The sequence below is a fragment of the Lates calcarifer genome, linkage group LG20 (assembly GCF_001640805.2).
Source record: "Lates calcarifer isolate ASB-BC8 linkage group LG20, TLL_Latcal_v3, whole genome shotgun sequence".
Classification (NCBI taxonomy): Eukaryota; Metazoa; Chordata; class Actinopteri; family Centropomidae; genus Lates; species Lates calcarifer.
The window spans coordinates 20,154,908-20,170,256 of NC_066852.1; the positions used below are offsets into that span (position 1 = coordinate 20,154,908).

Consider the following 15,349-nt stretch of genomic DNA (forward strand, 5'->3'; position numbering starts at 1 on the left):
AGCTAACATTAAAATGCAATTCTCATACTCCAATGCATCTACAATAAAAGTCCAATAATAGATTTTTAATGACACCTCTGGATAAGTACATTTTTTAATAATTACCTTTGAACACTTGAATATAAAAACTATAGCCTGAATGTTCATTTGGCCTTATTCAGCATGTTCTACTACAGTAGAATCTGCCCTGGTGATTGCATTTGCTAAAATGTCAACTTCTTACGATATAGAGTTCAATGTAAAGCGGAACCTTCTATTTTTACACGGAACCTGTTTATCGTTGCACTGTCTCCGTTCCTACCGCGAAATTTGTCCGACGGAAAAAGAAGAATATACTCGTCAAATTGAAGTTTGAGAAGTCCAGCTGTTGGTTATCTCTTAAATATATATGTGTAGCCTGTTTTCTGTGTCTGAATGCGCTGTGTCAAATGATTGTTAGCTCAAACAAGCGCGTCAAAAAATGAACGTTAAAGTAGTGTCCTGGGTGTCTGTTGTGTCTTTGCTGGCAGTGGCAGGTAGGAACTCACTCATTTTAATTTCTGTGATTTTTATTAAATGTAAATTATATTTATTTTTTATTAGTATGATCTGGACAACTTTGTCTCTGATTCACAGCAGCAGGTGAGATGTTGGATATACCAGGAGGAAAGATGTTAATGGGAACCAGTGCAGCTGATGGGAGAGATGGAGAGTCCCACACTAAGGAGTTGGAAGTGGGACCTTTTAAAATAGACCAATATCCTGTCACAAATGCTGATTTCAGGTAATAAAATTGACAGAAATTACATTAAGGTGGATTAAAATGTTAAAATTAATTCTTAGAAGTCACTGACTTTGCCTTCATTTACTGCAGAGACTTTGTGAGAGCACAGAAGTACAAAACTGAAGCTGAGGCTTTTGGTTGGAGCTTTGTGTTTCAAGACTTTGTGTCTGAGGAGCTGAAAAGCAAAGTCACACAGAAAATTGAGGTACTGTGATGGTTTATGTTAGAAATACACAGCATATAGTCCAGACTGTAAGTATTTGGACAGTTACACATTTTTAGTAATTCAGGCGCTGTGTTTGAGCACATTCCATTTGAAATAACATTTGTGGGTACTTCATTAAAGTGCCAAGTCCCAGCTTTAATTTGAGAAGGTTTACATTAATATTGAAAGAATTGTGTGTGAGATATAAAGCTTTTAACTCACACTGTCCAACACCACACATACTGTTGTGGCAGAAAGACCCCACAACAACAAATAGCTGAAGATGGCCACAGTGAAGGCCTGTGAGCACATCTCCAGGGAAAATACAAAGCTTCTGGTGATGTCCATGGGTTGAATTCATGTGTATCTGTCCATATACCTTTGAACCCATAATCTCTGAGCAGTGTGTGTTAAAAGAACTGCATCTGCTACATAATTCTTTCTGCGTTGATGTACACCCACTCATAGCTAGATTTTGTATTTTTCTTTGTCATTAAATCACATGAAAAGATATATGTCTGTGCACCCAGAGCCTGTTAAAGTATATTTCTCTGTGCCATATAGACCTCCAATGTTTTTCCAAAACTAATAAAAAAAACTCAACTGTAACTCATTGTTTCCTATCCAGTCTGCTCCTTGGTGGTTGCCTGTAGAGAGGGTGTTTTGGAGACAGGTGAGGTCTTTTTTCTTGAATTTCTATTTTTTTTCCACCATTTTCTTTACTCTTCAACCGTGCTTCCATCACCTGCCTTTTACCCCTTTGACTCGCTGCTCTTCAGCCTGCAGGACCAGGTTCAGGCATTCGGGAGCGCCTGGACTTCCCAGTGGTTCAGGTGAGCTGGAACGATGCTCAGGCCTTCTGCCGGTGGAAGGGCAAGAGACTGCCTACTGAGGAGGAGTGGGAGTGGGCTGCGCGTGGGGGGCTGCAAGGTACAAAGTTTATATACTGGAGTGTTAGTACACTGTATGCACCTCCATTATGATTTGACTGTTTGTTTGTTTCTACTCTTGACTGACATCCATTAAATAGAGTCCGTACTATGTTTTATTTTAAATCAACGCTCTATTCCCGGCCTCTTGTGTTTCAGGTCGGTCTTATCCGTGGGGAAACAAGTTCCAGGCCAACAGAACCAACTTGTGGCAGGTCAACTGACTACAGTAATGAATATGGCATTAGCATTAGCACAGTATTAAGTCCTCATAGGATGCTCTGACTAGATTCACTGATATGTTTATTTAAAGTGAAAATTGTTCTAATTTCTTAGGCTATATATACAAAATTGGGTGCAAAATGGATTAGGGTTTGTTGTACCCATCCCTAAAGGTAATTATGTGTTGCTCTTAAATAGACCACAATGCAGTCAAAATTAGGGATGGGCTCTGGTAGCCAGTGTAATTTTGGATCTGGTTCCCACCCAATTTCAATAAGATCCAGCCTTATCAAATCTTTCATCGCATTTCAGTTTGGTTATTCTCTTCTGCCCCTCTCTCTAACACTACAAACAATGGCAAAAAAAATTGATGTTGACAGCTGCAAGCACTGTCCCCCGGTGAGGAGCAAATGCCATTTGACCTCACAGCAGTCAGGACAGGCTTAATTACTGTCACAGGGCAGGCACAGAATAATGCAATTAAAGCCTGACAACCAATCAACACAGTATAATGAGCATGGTTTAGGTTTTATAGTTAACTACTGTAGCTTCTGTTAGTGTCAGTGTTGTGCTTGTCTGCTAATTGGTCCCTAAATAACAATTAAAATGACCAATGGTGTTTCTGACATGAAGAAGCTAGTTTCTTTTGCTACACAAAACAGTCAAAATTTGTTTTGTTACTGCACTGAGTGAAATAAAATCAACACATTTATCATAACTAACAGATGTCTTCATTCCCCAGTAAACAAACCTCTCAAAAAAGATTTGATTAGGAGTTTGAAAAATTCTGATTTGATAAGCAGATTCAGAATGTGGCTCAGTTTTAATATGGAGCTCCACCCCTAGCCCAAATCAGTGACCAATGTTAGATATTGTTCATGTGAAAAAATTAAATGAAAAAAAAAAAACATACTGCGTAATAACTAACTGGTATTTCTTCTGTATTTTTTAGGGATCATTTCCAGATGGAGACACTGCGGAAGATGGATACCATGGCATCTCTCCTGTTACTGCATTTCCTCCCCAGAACAGCTATGGTAACATTAATGAGATGATATGATATTAGAAGTTCTACATTGTGACAGAGATGTCTTTAGTTGAAAGCAGTAGACTGAAAAAGATGTTACAGAAATTTATTATCGACGTGTGCTTATTACTATCATAAGAACAGAGTTGATGCTCATTTCAGGACTGTATGACATGATGGGAAACACGTGGGAATGGACTTCCACACCCTTTCCTGCAGCACAGCCAATGTATGTGCTGCGTGGTGCCTCTTGGATCGACACAGTGGACGGTTCAGCCAATCATAAGGCTCGAGTCACGACCAGGTGGGTAATTCAAACCCAAAACCCACTGTGTTTTCAGATTCTGACCCCATGGAGCAGCAGTCCTGATGATTGTGATTGTGTGTGTCTTACAGGATGGGCAACACTCCTGACTCTGCCTCTGATAACCTGGGGTTCAGGTGTGCTGCCAACACTGGACAGAAACAAGGGAAGAAAAATGACAAAATAGAACTGTAGCAGCAACCAGGAAGTCAAAAATATTAAGTGAAGGACAATTACATTCATTTGAAGCAGGTGTTAATTTGATCCAGGTGTTATTAATGATCTAATGACTTTCAAGTTGACAAAGAACAAAAAAAGTAAGGGACCAATGAATGATTAATGACTAACAATGACTGTTAATGAATAATGATGGTGACAGGAAGAACTGTACTGTATTTCTCCCATGGAGAACATAGATTTTTTTAAAGTGAATTTGATAAAGAATAGTCACAAACATACTAATACATAATAACAATAAATAAATAATGATGAAAAAAGTTTCTTCTCACTGTTTTTCATTAATCTTTTTTTTGGCAATCAGATGTTTATTGTAAAGATTAAATACAACAAAAGTATTGGTGCTTTATTTGCAAGAAACAAAACAGTGTGAAATTGTACAATTTGATTCAATTTCATTAAGGTCCGGGCTAAATTGTATAGCTCTGGGTGGATCCAACAAGGCCTCTGCATCATCTGTGTCTTTGTTGACCGTGTCTTGATGACGTTTTCAGTCAATTTCTTGTATTTTCTCCCTTTTTAACAATAACTGTAGTCTGTAGTCGATAAAAGCCTCCTCAACCGAGCAACCGGAAACGCAAACAACAGGCATTTTGAGAGCTTGTGGTAGCACTTCTCGAATAATAACTATTTCTTTTGATTCTCATGGATGTATTAAACCTTATCGGTATCCTACCTTCTCCGGATGCATTAGAGGAGCAATCAGGGACGGTTGCTACGACCAATTGGTGTTTTTTCTGCCGTTGTTGGCTTGCGTGTGTTGTCATTGGTCATCACCCTCCGGGCGGAGCGCAGACAGGCAGAGAAACGGAAATTGGAAAACAGATTAAAACCGTCGTGTCAACCATTACCTCGGTTTGTCAGTACTGTGAGAAAACCAGATTACCGAAGAAGCCTGGATGCTAAAACAAGCTTTGAAGCGGCTTTTTGCCAAACATGAGTGGACGCTGAATATACTTGGCGCAAAGGTAAGGCTAAGGAGCGAACTAGCTAGCGGTTAGCGTTAGTATTTGCGTTAGCGGCGAGCGTTAGCATTAGCCTTGTATTTAAAGACATCGTTTGACCTCATTTCCATTCTCAGACGATTTTATCGCGTGGATAAGATTGTGTTTCTGTTTCCGTGACTAAGGCGTCCCTGATATGAGTTGTGGACCCCCAGTGTGGACGGGTGAAAACACAACGAGCTCTTAATAATCTGTTTAAATTCCTGTTGTATTTGTTTACAGTCACTTTACCGACATTTTGCATCTGTTTTTAACTTTGTGTTCCACGCTGGTCATTTTTGTCGTCGTTTTTATTTATTTACATTTATAAATGTCACACGATAATAAGAAAATGTCATAATATAGTAAGGATAAAAAATATCTAAAAATATCATATTATAGTAAGGCGTATAAAACCATCAAATATTCTGGTTCAGCTGTAATGTTGAATATTTATCTGTGTTTTCATGGTTAAACTGTTGTTGAGGAATAGGTAGTAGTGTATTGATCATTTTCCTTTGTATGTTTCTCTGTGATTTCCTCCAGGTGTCACCACTTCCTCCATGACATCATCCACAATCAGAGACCTTGTCAAAGATGAGAGAGAGGACAGAGGCCTCCAGGTAATTCACAAACAGCTTTACATTAACTGTCCAACACAGAGTACTGACATTAAACTGTTTATGTTCAGTATTTGATCTTCAGTCTGAATAGTTCATTATTTGTCCAAAAATAGACTAAACCCATTAATGAAGTTTATTTATATATTCATATTTCATGTATGAACAGTGGAAAGAAAAGGAGGAATTTAAGGATAAAATGACTGTTACTGTAAAGTATTGGAAAGATAATGACCAGTTATGCCTTGTTAGTAGTAGTTATTTTTGATTAATGTTGTGTTTGGAAAAACCTGGTTTTAAACAAATGTTCTGTGTGTTTCAGCTGAATTCACAGAAACAACAGGATCCACCAATAGTGAAGGTAGGAATTATATTTCTGAAACCTCATCTCAACAAACAATTTATAAAGTTATAAAAATATAATTATGAAAGACAGAGATACTTGAACTGTCTCTCAAATGTCACAGAGCTAAACAAAAACCATGTAACTCAAGTACCAACAATGTACTAATAGAAATAATCTGAAACAAAATAATAATGTAGTAATGTATTAATAATCTGTATTAAAAGTAAATTAGACTTAGACTTAGACTTTATTGATCCCTTTGGGATGACTACCTCGGGGAAATTACGTTTCCAGCAGCAAATACAGATAGAACACATCACAACATTTCAAGTGGATTTGGACAGGTTTTGAGTGAATTCTTTGACAAAGTTGACACCACAATTTTTGATGTCTGCGACAGGCGGCGGGTCATCGTTTGGAGTGAAAAAAGGTCAAAATTTCAGGTCTAGATTTATCACCTAAAAACTACTCAGGGGCATGTTTTATGTTATTTCAAGTGGATTTGGACAGGTTTTGAGTGAATTCTTTGACAAAGTTGACACCACAATTTTTGATGTCTGCGACAGGCGGCGGGTCATCGTTTGGAGTGAAAAAAGGTCAAAATTTCAGGTCTAGATTTATCACCTAAAAACTACTCAGGGGCATGTTTTATGTTATTTCAAGTGGATTTGGACAGGTTTTGAGTGAATTCTTTGACAAAGTTGACACCACAATTTTTGATGTCTGCGACAGGCGGCGGGTCATCGTTTGGAGTGAAAAAAGGTCAAAATTTCAGGTCTAGATTTATCACCTAAAAATTACTCAGGGGTATGTAAAACTTAGTCAGGGGCATGTTTTATGTTATTTCAAGTGGATTTGGACAGGTTTTGAGTGAATTCTTTGACAAAGTTGACACCACAATTTTTGATGTCTGCGACAGGCAGCGGGTCATTTTTGTAGTGAAAAATTTATAGTAAAAGTAATCAGTAAAAGTGATGCACAAGTAATAGCAATCTAACAATAAGGTGAAAATGTCACAGTATCTAAGGTGCCAAAAACCAAATGCATTACACAGTAAAAGATAATCCTTTATTAGTCCCACAATGGGGAAATTTACAAAGTGAATATTTTTACAAAATATCATGAATGTAAAAACAATGTCATAGTATAGTTAGGTGTTAAAATGTCATAGTACTCCTAACATCTGGCTAAAAATATTCACTTTTATACAATATTAAACAGACTGGTAATATAATCTTTTATTAGTCCTACAGTGGGGAAATTCAGTGTTGCAGCAGCAGAAATAGGAAATAGCGTGATATAAATAAACAGGACCATGAACACAGTAATAGACTGGATCTGAGTACTGATATTGCACTGTTTGAAATAGCAAAATGCCAAAATGACTGCTTTAAGACACTACCTTTGTCTTAAGCCACATGTCATTGTAAAGTAAGGCGTCAGAAACTTCTGTAATGTCTGTGCAGTAGACAGTTTTATTTTGTTGTATTTATTGCATGGTTTATGTTTATCTGTCTCTGTGAAATTTGAGAGATAACTGTAATCATTACAATAGGTTATTAATTTATATAAAATTTCAGGACTATTTCTAATCATCATTGTGACTATGATAATCATAAAAACATACACAATGTGTTACTGAGAAAAGTTAAGTTTAAATTATTGTAATTAAGTAAGAAGAAACAGATTAATTGATCAGTTTCTGTGATTAACACATGTTCTTGTCTCTGCTGGAGAAGATGACAGCAGCTGAAGACCTGAGGATTTGGATGAAAGAAAAGAAGTGTTATGAAGCTATTAATTAGATAAAAGACCTCCACCATCTAACTGCTGTAAACAGTGTTGTTTCCTGTTGTTCAAGTAAAAACATTTTGTTTTTTTCTACCATCTGTAATGTAGTCATGGGCACATTTTCCAAAGACTAATATATCTTTATTAAACACCTGTGAGAACATTGAACTACTTATGATACAGCAATTTAATTAATGATCGTATCACAAGCAGTTAAATGATCACAAAGATGGTTAGTAGACATGTTCATCTTTTTTTTTTTAAATGTGCTCATAACATCATTAACCCTAACCAGCTCTAACAAGTGTTTCCTTGTGGTCAAATGTCATCTTTGCGGTCAAATATCATCTTTGCTGTGATTTGTTAAATGTTGTCTGGAATAAAATCATTAAGTTTCTTCCTAAACTTTTGAGTTACATTTCTTGTTTTTATAACTGATGTTATACAAATAATTTTATTTTTTATCAGAAAAATGTCATTTCTAATGTTTTAACTTTTTAGACCTATATTTAAAGGTTTGTTAATTATATATATATAGGGGGAGAGAGAGAGAGATAGAGAGAGACATACATACATATATATGGTTCTAAATATTTTTATTTTTGCAGCTACACTGTTGAATAATACAAATTAATACTAATTAAAACTTATAAGTTACAGCAACTTTAGTTTATTGCTATTTGTTCCAGACAAGAGGTTAAAATTTTAAAGTGTTAAACTGCAGCTGATATAATGGCAGAGTCAGACTGAAAAGAATAAACTGACCTTCTGGAAACGTCCTCACATCTGTCTCTTCTCTCAGTGATTTAATGGTTGAAGTTTGAATCCTATGGAGAAAAACACAACATTACACCCACAATTTCGTGGTATTTAACTGTACAGTGACAATAAAGCCTATTCTATTCTATTAATATAAAGATGTGACTTTTAACACATCAAAATAAAAGCACGGGGTGTTTCTGGGTATTGGACTTCAAACTATTAAAAGATAGAGAAGTAAAAGACACTAAATCTACAAAGTGAGTGAGTGTGAACTAACTGGTTCTGGACTAATCAGAACTAGTCTAAGCGTTAAATTTGCTTTCCACACAAAGACAGAAGAAGCTGCTCTGACTGGAGAACTGACTCCACCAGCTCACAGCAGAGGGTGGAAACGTTTGTTTCTCCAAAGTCAGTTAAAATTTTAAATAAATTTGGTTGATAAACGCCAAAATAAAGCAAACGACTGTGACATAATAATTTCTTCACATTTTTATGATTTACTGTATTAATGAGAAAGAGCGAGGAATAGAGACACAGAGGGAGAGAAAGGGACACAGCTTAAATTCTTTGTTTTCTTCAAACTGTACATTCATGAACTATGTAAATAAACTTTAATAATGAGTGAACTATTCTGACTTCAGAACAATTACTAAAGATATAGAATTTAATGTCAGTGCTCTGTGTTGGACGGTTGATGTAAAGCCGTTTGTGAATTACCTGGAAGATTCAGTCCTGGTTTCAAAGATCTTCTTCACTGTACCAAGACACACTGTAATCGTGGATGAAATGGTGACACCTGGAGGAAATCAAAAGAGAAACATATAAAAGAAAATGATCAATACACTATGACTTATTCCTCATCAACTGTTTAACTGTCACATATAACAAGAAGTGTGTGAGTTGCTTCGATTCTCTCCACTCCGGTGTCACATTCTACCGGCGTGCCCTGCGTGCTGACAATGGACACAGCTAAAGCTGAAACTGCTGGTGATATGAGTTAGAAGCAGCTGACAGTGTCAACGGGCTGCCAAGAGATAACTGACCTGTGACCATGGTGCCAACTTTGTTTGCAGTGTTTCCACTATACATATTTTGTAGCAGCAGCACACCATGGGAAAATTAGTGCCGCTGGTATTATGAAGCTGCAAAATACTCGATTGAAGAAGAGAAAAAGACCTGTATAGTTTTAATCGGCTGTGTCTGTCTCTACCGGCTCTCTGTGTGCCTATCAGTCTCCTGTCATCTCAGTGTACCAGCATTTGAAAAATCACCACAGGCAGCAGTATGACCAATGTAAAGTTACTGCAAAGAAGGCAAGTGAACATAGTGCAACAGTGGTTTTTTTTTTTGGTGAGAATTGTTCTATGGTTCACTATGTGTATGTTCTATACTTTTTTTCAGACTGGGAAAATCTTTAGGACACATACCTGTTTGTAAGGTGAGAGCTGGTGTTTCTGTCCAGACTGCAGCAGCTGAGTAAACCTAGAAAACACAAGTATAACATTTGAAAAACAAATAACCTCATTAATAAAGATCACCTCCAAAACCTGAACAGTGTAAAAGAATACAACACTGAAAACTAAACATTAGAACCTCGACATCCTTGACACTTTTGAGTTTTGAGATGAATAAATTAGTTATGTTACTAAAACTAGCAACTTTTAAAATTGTTTTTATAAAAACTTCTAACAGTAATCTCAGCTCCTACATTGTGACCTAAAGTTGTGACTAAAACTGGAAGAGCACAGAATTAAAATCTAGTATTTATTTAACACAAAACTGAGCTCAATTAAGTCTCAAGTCACCACAAACAAATTTCTAATCAATAAATATACACAACACAGTTTCAATGGATGGCTATGGACAGATAACTACTACAAAGCTACAAAGACACAAAACAACAAAGAGGGAAAAAACTGAGGCATAAAATTATCACAATGAGATACATAACTGCCGCAATCAAACAGAAAATGGCCACAAGGAAGAAGATGATGAAGCATAGGTAGATGTAAAAAAGCCAGCTAGAGATGCAAAACGATACAATACCACAACAAACAGACACAAAATGATCACATCGACATGATAATCCGCCATAAACTGACTCAAAATGACCAAGATGGAGCATAAAATAACAAAGAAGCAGTGAAATGTCTGCAAAGTAATTGTACAGAGATGCAAACAGAGTTGCAAACAGATAAACATAAATAAATTAAACAGGTACCACCCTCCATAACTCTTATCAGGGACGCTTTAGTCACAGAAACACAAACACACTTTAACCCACGCATTTGAAAAACGAAGACAAAAAGAAAAAAAAGATAAGGCTTTTGCTAATGCTCGAAGCTAATGCAAACGCCCAGGTGTAAAACAGCCAGGTAGAGACGCAAATTGATATAATGACCACAAATAGCCACAAACTAGTGACGACGACATCATAAATCACCATAAACGGAGTTAAAATAACCAGGATGGAACACAAAATGACAAGGACACGCAAAATTTTGGTAAAGTGCAAACAAAAACAAACAAGGATTTACAGAGATTATTAAGGGCCCATTGTCTTATTCGACCACGTTAGGTGCCCATAACTCGTGTCAGGGACGCCTCAGTCACAGAAACACAAACACTCTTACCCATGGGATACAAACGACTGACAATGGAATTAAAATATATCATTGCAAGGTCAAGGTAATGCCAATGCTAATGCTAATGCAAATGCTAATGCTAATGCTAACGCTCGCTGATAATGCCCACGCTTGCGGATAACATTAATGCTATCGCTAGCCGCTAACTGTTTGCCTTACCTTCACGCCGCAGGTGTGTCCTGCGTCTAGTCTCACTCTTGTTCAACAAAAAAGCAGCTCCAGAGTTTGTTTTAGCATCCAGACCTCCTCGGTAACGACGTTTTGGCACAGTACTGGCAAACAGAGGCAACGTCTCAGACTTGGTTTAAATCTGCTTTCCCCGACTTTGTGTCTCCGCCTCTCTGCGCTCCTCCCAGGTGTTCGTAGCCAATGACAAGACACGTCGGAGTCAATGACGACGTACGTCAACTAACATTGGCAGAAAAACGCTGATTGGCTGGCCGATTCTGGTCCACCTAGCAACCGCTTCTGATTGGTCTTAAAATACATCAGAGAGAGAGAAGCTTTAGCTGTTTTATAAGATTAGTGGGATGGTGTGCATGTGTTTGAATGTGTAAATAATTCAGCCACTTTGGGATCTTTGGAGGTCCATTGCCACAGGGATTGTATTCTGGACTTCAACATATGATATCATACTATAACTCTACAAAAGACAGGACAATTTGTTTTTGAAACATATTTTAATTATTACTATTATTATTGATAGACCATTGTTGAACAGAGGTACAGGTATTGGTATTGCAACAGATTGTAATACTGTGGTGCAGCTGTGAGAGCACTTTGGTAAACCACATGTGCCCATGTGCTGGAGAGGGTGTATTTCAACAGCACAACAAATTCATACTGATTTGGTCAATATGGCGGCACATTACTGTATATGTGTGATGATGGGAATAAATACAGGAACTCACAGACAGAAGTGTGACGACTGCAGGGAGATCATCTGCGAAAAACTGAACTCGCTCTACATTCCTCTCTGTTTCCCTGGCTTCTCCTCTCTCTTTTTTTAAATCTCACATCAGTTACTGGAAATCCCTTTACTGGTTGCTTGTGCAGAGGAAGTGACATCATTCCTGGTGTCTTGTCTGTAGACTCATCTAAGTGGTCAGGTCAAAATGTACCTCTTCCAAACAACTGTGATGATCTCCTCTAGATACTTTTTTTCTTTGCTGACACACATGTATGATAGATTTTTTTAAACAGTTTTCATAGACTTACTACTAGTAAAGAAATATACTGTATTGTGAACTATCAAAATAAATAAAATTATGTTATTTACATAACATATAAACAATACTTCATCACTAAACTGTTTTGTTTTTTTGTTTTTTTTATAAGAATAGGCTACTGTATGTCTGTCATGCTTTCATCTGAATAAATGAAGCCATGAATGAGGTTGTACAGAGCTGAAATAAATCCTTGTAACTGTACTGCTTTCTAAGAGTGCTGCTGGTTCTCTGGCATCTGTACTGACTTTCTCTCAGACCTGTTTGACTGCACTTAAACTGCAGTACTTTGTGCAAATAGGCAGCCCTCATAAAACTGTTCAATGTGTACATTTACTATCTGAAACATTTCTCCAAACCCATACACGTGGTACAACCGGGGTTGCAACAACTACACTTTCCTTTACTGCTGGAATAATATTCCACATAATATGTGGATGAAATATGCCTTTAGTTTTGGGCAAAAAAAAATGTAAACAAGGCTTCATATGTGTACATGAGTGTCACAAAACAAAATTAATATGAATACAGGACGATTGTGAAAATGTGTGCATTGAGGAAAAATGGTTCAAAAGTTGAGTTTGCTACACAAGCACCCAAATGCTGCTGAATTTGTGTATTAAAATGTCATGAATGTAGCAGTTAACAAAATTACAAGGAGTGATCCAATGCACCATTATTATCTTAATAGCAGTGTAAAATGTAAACTGTAATACTGCAATCCAACATTACAGGAAGGCAACGCCAATACTGTGTGTAGCACAGAATTATAGCACAAGTGCTGTCTTTGATCTGTTTCTGTCATTATCAACACTGTTTTTAACACATTTTGTAAGAAAAAGTCTCTTCTGTACAAACTTCACCTCTCATTTTCCAACATTACGCTGTTCATCAAGTCTACGGTCGCCTACTTCACAACTGAGCTCTACATCTAAACACTTTTCCATTATTTTCATTCCACCAAGCTCTATAGGACAAGTCAACAAAATCCTTATCCTTTATGGAAAAAGGGAAATACATATCAAAAAATGCAGTGAATAAAGAATGGATAAATAAGGTTCAATAAAACATGAACATTGGTCCATATTCTCATATTGCCTTGTAGAGCTGCTCCATCATAAGGAAGTTTCCATGTTGAGCCCGGATCATCACTGAAGGGTAAACAATATGTTGTCGCCCTTTCTCGCTCCTTGAGCCCTGTAACATGTGCTCAGATGAGAGAACGTTAAAAATAAATAAACAAAAGTCTTTCACCTCATTCTGCCTTTTCCCTCTTCCTCGCGATCCCTGTTTCTTGTTGCCTCCTGAAGTCTCTCTCTGCCATCTTTTTCTTCTGTCCCCTGATCAATCTCTCCCCCTGGGTTTGGAAAGATGGATTCAGGGAAGGTAAAAGTTCTCTCTGATTTTTTTTTGTTTTTCCCTCCACAGTTTTCCCCTATTCACCCCCAGCCTTAGATGAGAGAATGTGGGGAAGCTGACGTCTCCTCTTCCTCCTCCTCCACATAGAGGGAGGAGCTGGATGAGGATTTCCTTCTCCTTGATTCCTCTTCTTCCTCCTCTGCACACCTTATCCTCCTCCTCCCCCTCCTCCCCTCCGCCTCCTCTCTAGAAGGGCGAGTTGGGGGAGCAGACGGTGCTGGCTGAGCTGATGGAGATGTCATCAGAGTCAGATGGGAGGCTGGGGCTTGGGGAAGGGTCAGAGCAAGTGTCAGGGGTCAGAGAGGGAGGGGCCGTGGGCAGGCCAGGGAGGCAACAGGGAGGCTCCGCCCGTAGTGTTTCTGTTGTTGATGTTGTTACTGTTGTTGCCGTCGGCATCGTCTGCAAAGGCAGTGGCTTCACATCCGGGTGGCATCCTCGTCTGAGAACCTGCCCCTCCTTATCAAGAGGGGTGGCCTGAGTGAGGGAGGAACAGGAGAACACAGTGATTAGATCCTGTGATGCAGGGATCCAGTGGCGCAGAGGATAATCCAGTATGAAGGACCAGGAGAGCCTTGCATGTGTTCACTGAGTTAGTAACTGATATTTGATCTGATAGTGAGAAGAGGGATTAACAAAAGCAAAGTAAACCACCTCTGCCAACAGATACAGCAAATTAATAGAGGTGTTTATAAAGCTCTCAGTGAAAAGATCAATAAGAATATATTTATCAATACTGGAATAAATCAATTAAATAAATCCTTTAATTTCTAATTCTGTTCTACTGGCACCACATTCACTTTTCCTTTTCCTTGCTCTTACTCTCATTTTTGTGACAATATTGGACAAGAAATAACATATTCTCACATATAAAAAATAAAAATCCATACACAATAAAAACACATAACTGCTGAATTCTGTCTGGTCCTAACAGTACCTTTTAATGGCTGTTGTTTGCTAACTTTAGACAGTTATTGCTGTGTATCTGACATTGCTTTATTTCCTGCCTCCTGGGAGTATAAAATGCATTTTACCTACTCACAATGTCTTAACACCACCCCATAAATGTAGGTTACTAATGAATGATTGTGGCTCTGTAAAGCCAGTTAGTTACATACTGTGGTGAGCTCATGCATAAGCCAAGTTTTGCCAAAATACAGCTGTTGGAGCCCTAATATAATCACAATAAAGTCTGCAACAAAAACTACATTGAAAGCTACATTCCATAAAAACTGTTGTAAATTATTTGTCAAAGAGTTAAGTTATTAAATAATCTATTTTGATTATATTAGCTTCTTCATTTTGTTTCTTTTCATCTCCTTTTAATGTTTGACTAATACATTCAATTGTTGCATGCTTCAGTTTTTTATTATTATTTTATTTAGTCTGTTATTAATTCCTCTTCTCAAAGTTTAGTTACTCTAAATATCAACCAGCGAATTGCTTTATAACTATAAACCTTTATAGCAATGACTCTGTTGGTCCTCCATAAATCAGTGGATAAGGTCACACAACAGGGGCAATGGGAGCTGAATAGCAAGTGCTGGCCTCAGTAGAGGCAGCCAGGTGGGAGGCGTCACATCAAGCAGGAAAATCACTGAATTTCACTGAGACAAACAAGGGAACAGGGCTATTTCTTTGGAAAAGCAGCATTCACAAAGAAATAGTGTGAACAAAAAGTGACTGTGACTGTTGAAAACCTCAGCAACATGAGTCTGTTTACTTTGTTATCAAAGCAACAGCTTTTATAGGACGTGTTCGACTGAGAAATTTGAGAGAAACATTCACAAGGTTATTCACAGAAATCCGGGAGACACTGATACGCAGTGAAACAAAATAAAAGACAAGGCTCTGGCAAAAGACAGACAACAAC

The 15,349-nt window shown here is 37.6% G+C and overlaps 2 protein-coding genes and 2 long non-coding RNA genes across 6 annotated transcripts in view; 2 read left to right on the forward strand and 2 right to left on the reverse strand.

Moving 5' to 3' along the window:
* The first annotated feature begins 273 nt into the window (after positions 1 to 273).
* sumf2 (sulfatase modifying factor 2) lies at positions 274 to 3,947 on the forward strand. Of its 2 annotated transcripts, none has more exons than XM_018690971.2 (9): positions 274 to 515; positions 616 to 763; positions 854 to 968; positions 1,597 to 1,641; positions 1,748 to 1,898; positions 2,057 to 2,112; positions 3,072 to 3,156; positions 3,309 to 3,450; positions 3,543 to 3,947. In XM_018690971.2, the coding sequence occupies exons 1-9, from the start codon at positions 461 to 463 to the stop codon at positions 3,643 to 3,645; spliced, it is 900 nt and encodes a 299-aa protein (XP_018546487.1). In that variant the 5' UTR covers positions 274 to 460; the 3' UTR covers positions 3,646 to 3,947. The 2 variants fall into 2 exon arrangements, with proteins under 2 accessions (XP_018546487.1, XP_018546488.1); XM_018690972.2 differs by having other exon boundaries at positions 619 to 763.
* A 1,078-nt stretch (positions 3,948 to 5,025) lies between these two features.
* On the forward strand, positions 5,026 to 7,920 carry LOC127143695 (uncharacterized). The gene is made up of 3 exons (XR_007815284.1): positions 5,026 to 5,293; positions 5,613 to 5,651; positions 7,376 to 7,920. It is a non-coding gene; the product is annotated as an uncharacterized LOC127143695 (long non-coding RNA).
* Positions 5,659 to 11,172, reverse strand: LOC108893263 (uncharacterized). Its single transcript, XR_001962634.2, has 5 exons — positions 10,994 to 11,172; positions 9,617 to 9,671; positions 8,907 to 8,985; positions 8,193 to 8,254; positions 5,659 to 7,393 (listed from the first exon to the last, which is right to left on the reverse strand). It is a non-coding gene; the product is annotated as an uncharacterized LOC108893263 (long non-coding RNA).
* Positions 11,173 to 11,495: 323 nt separating this feature from the next.
* The window catches only part of dclk1a (doublecortin-like kinase 1a), a 48,317-nt gene continuing 44,463 nt past the window's right edge, over positions 11,496 to 15,349 (reverse strand). For both annotated transcript variants that reach the window (XM_018692355.2, XM_018692356.2), the window contains one exon: positions 11,496 to 13,953. In XM_018692355.2, coding sequence (XP_018547871.1) covers positions 13,896 to 13,953 — 58 coding nt within the window. In that variant the 3' untranslated portion in view covers positions 11,496 to 13,895. The remainder of the gene's footprint in view (positions 13,954 to 15,349) is intronic.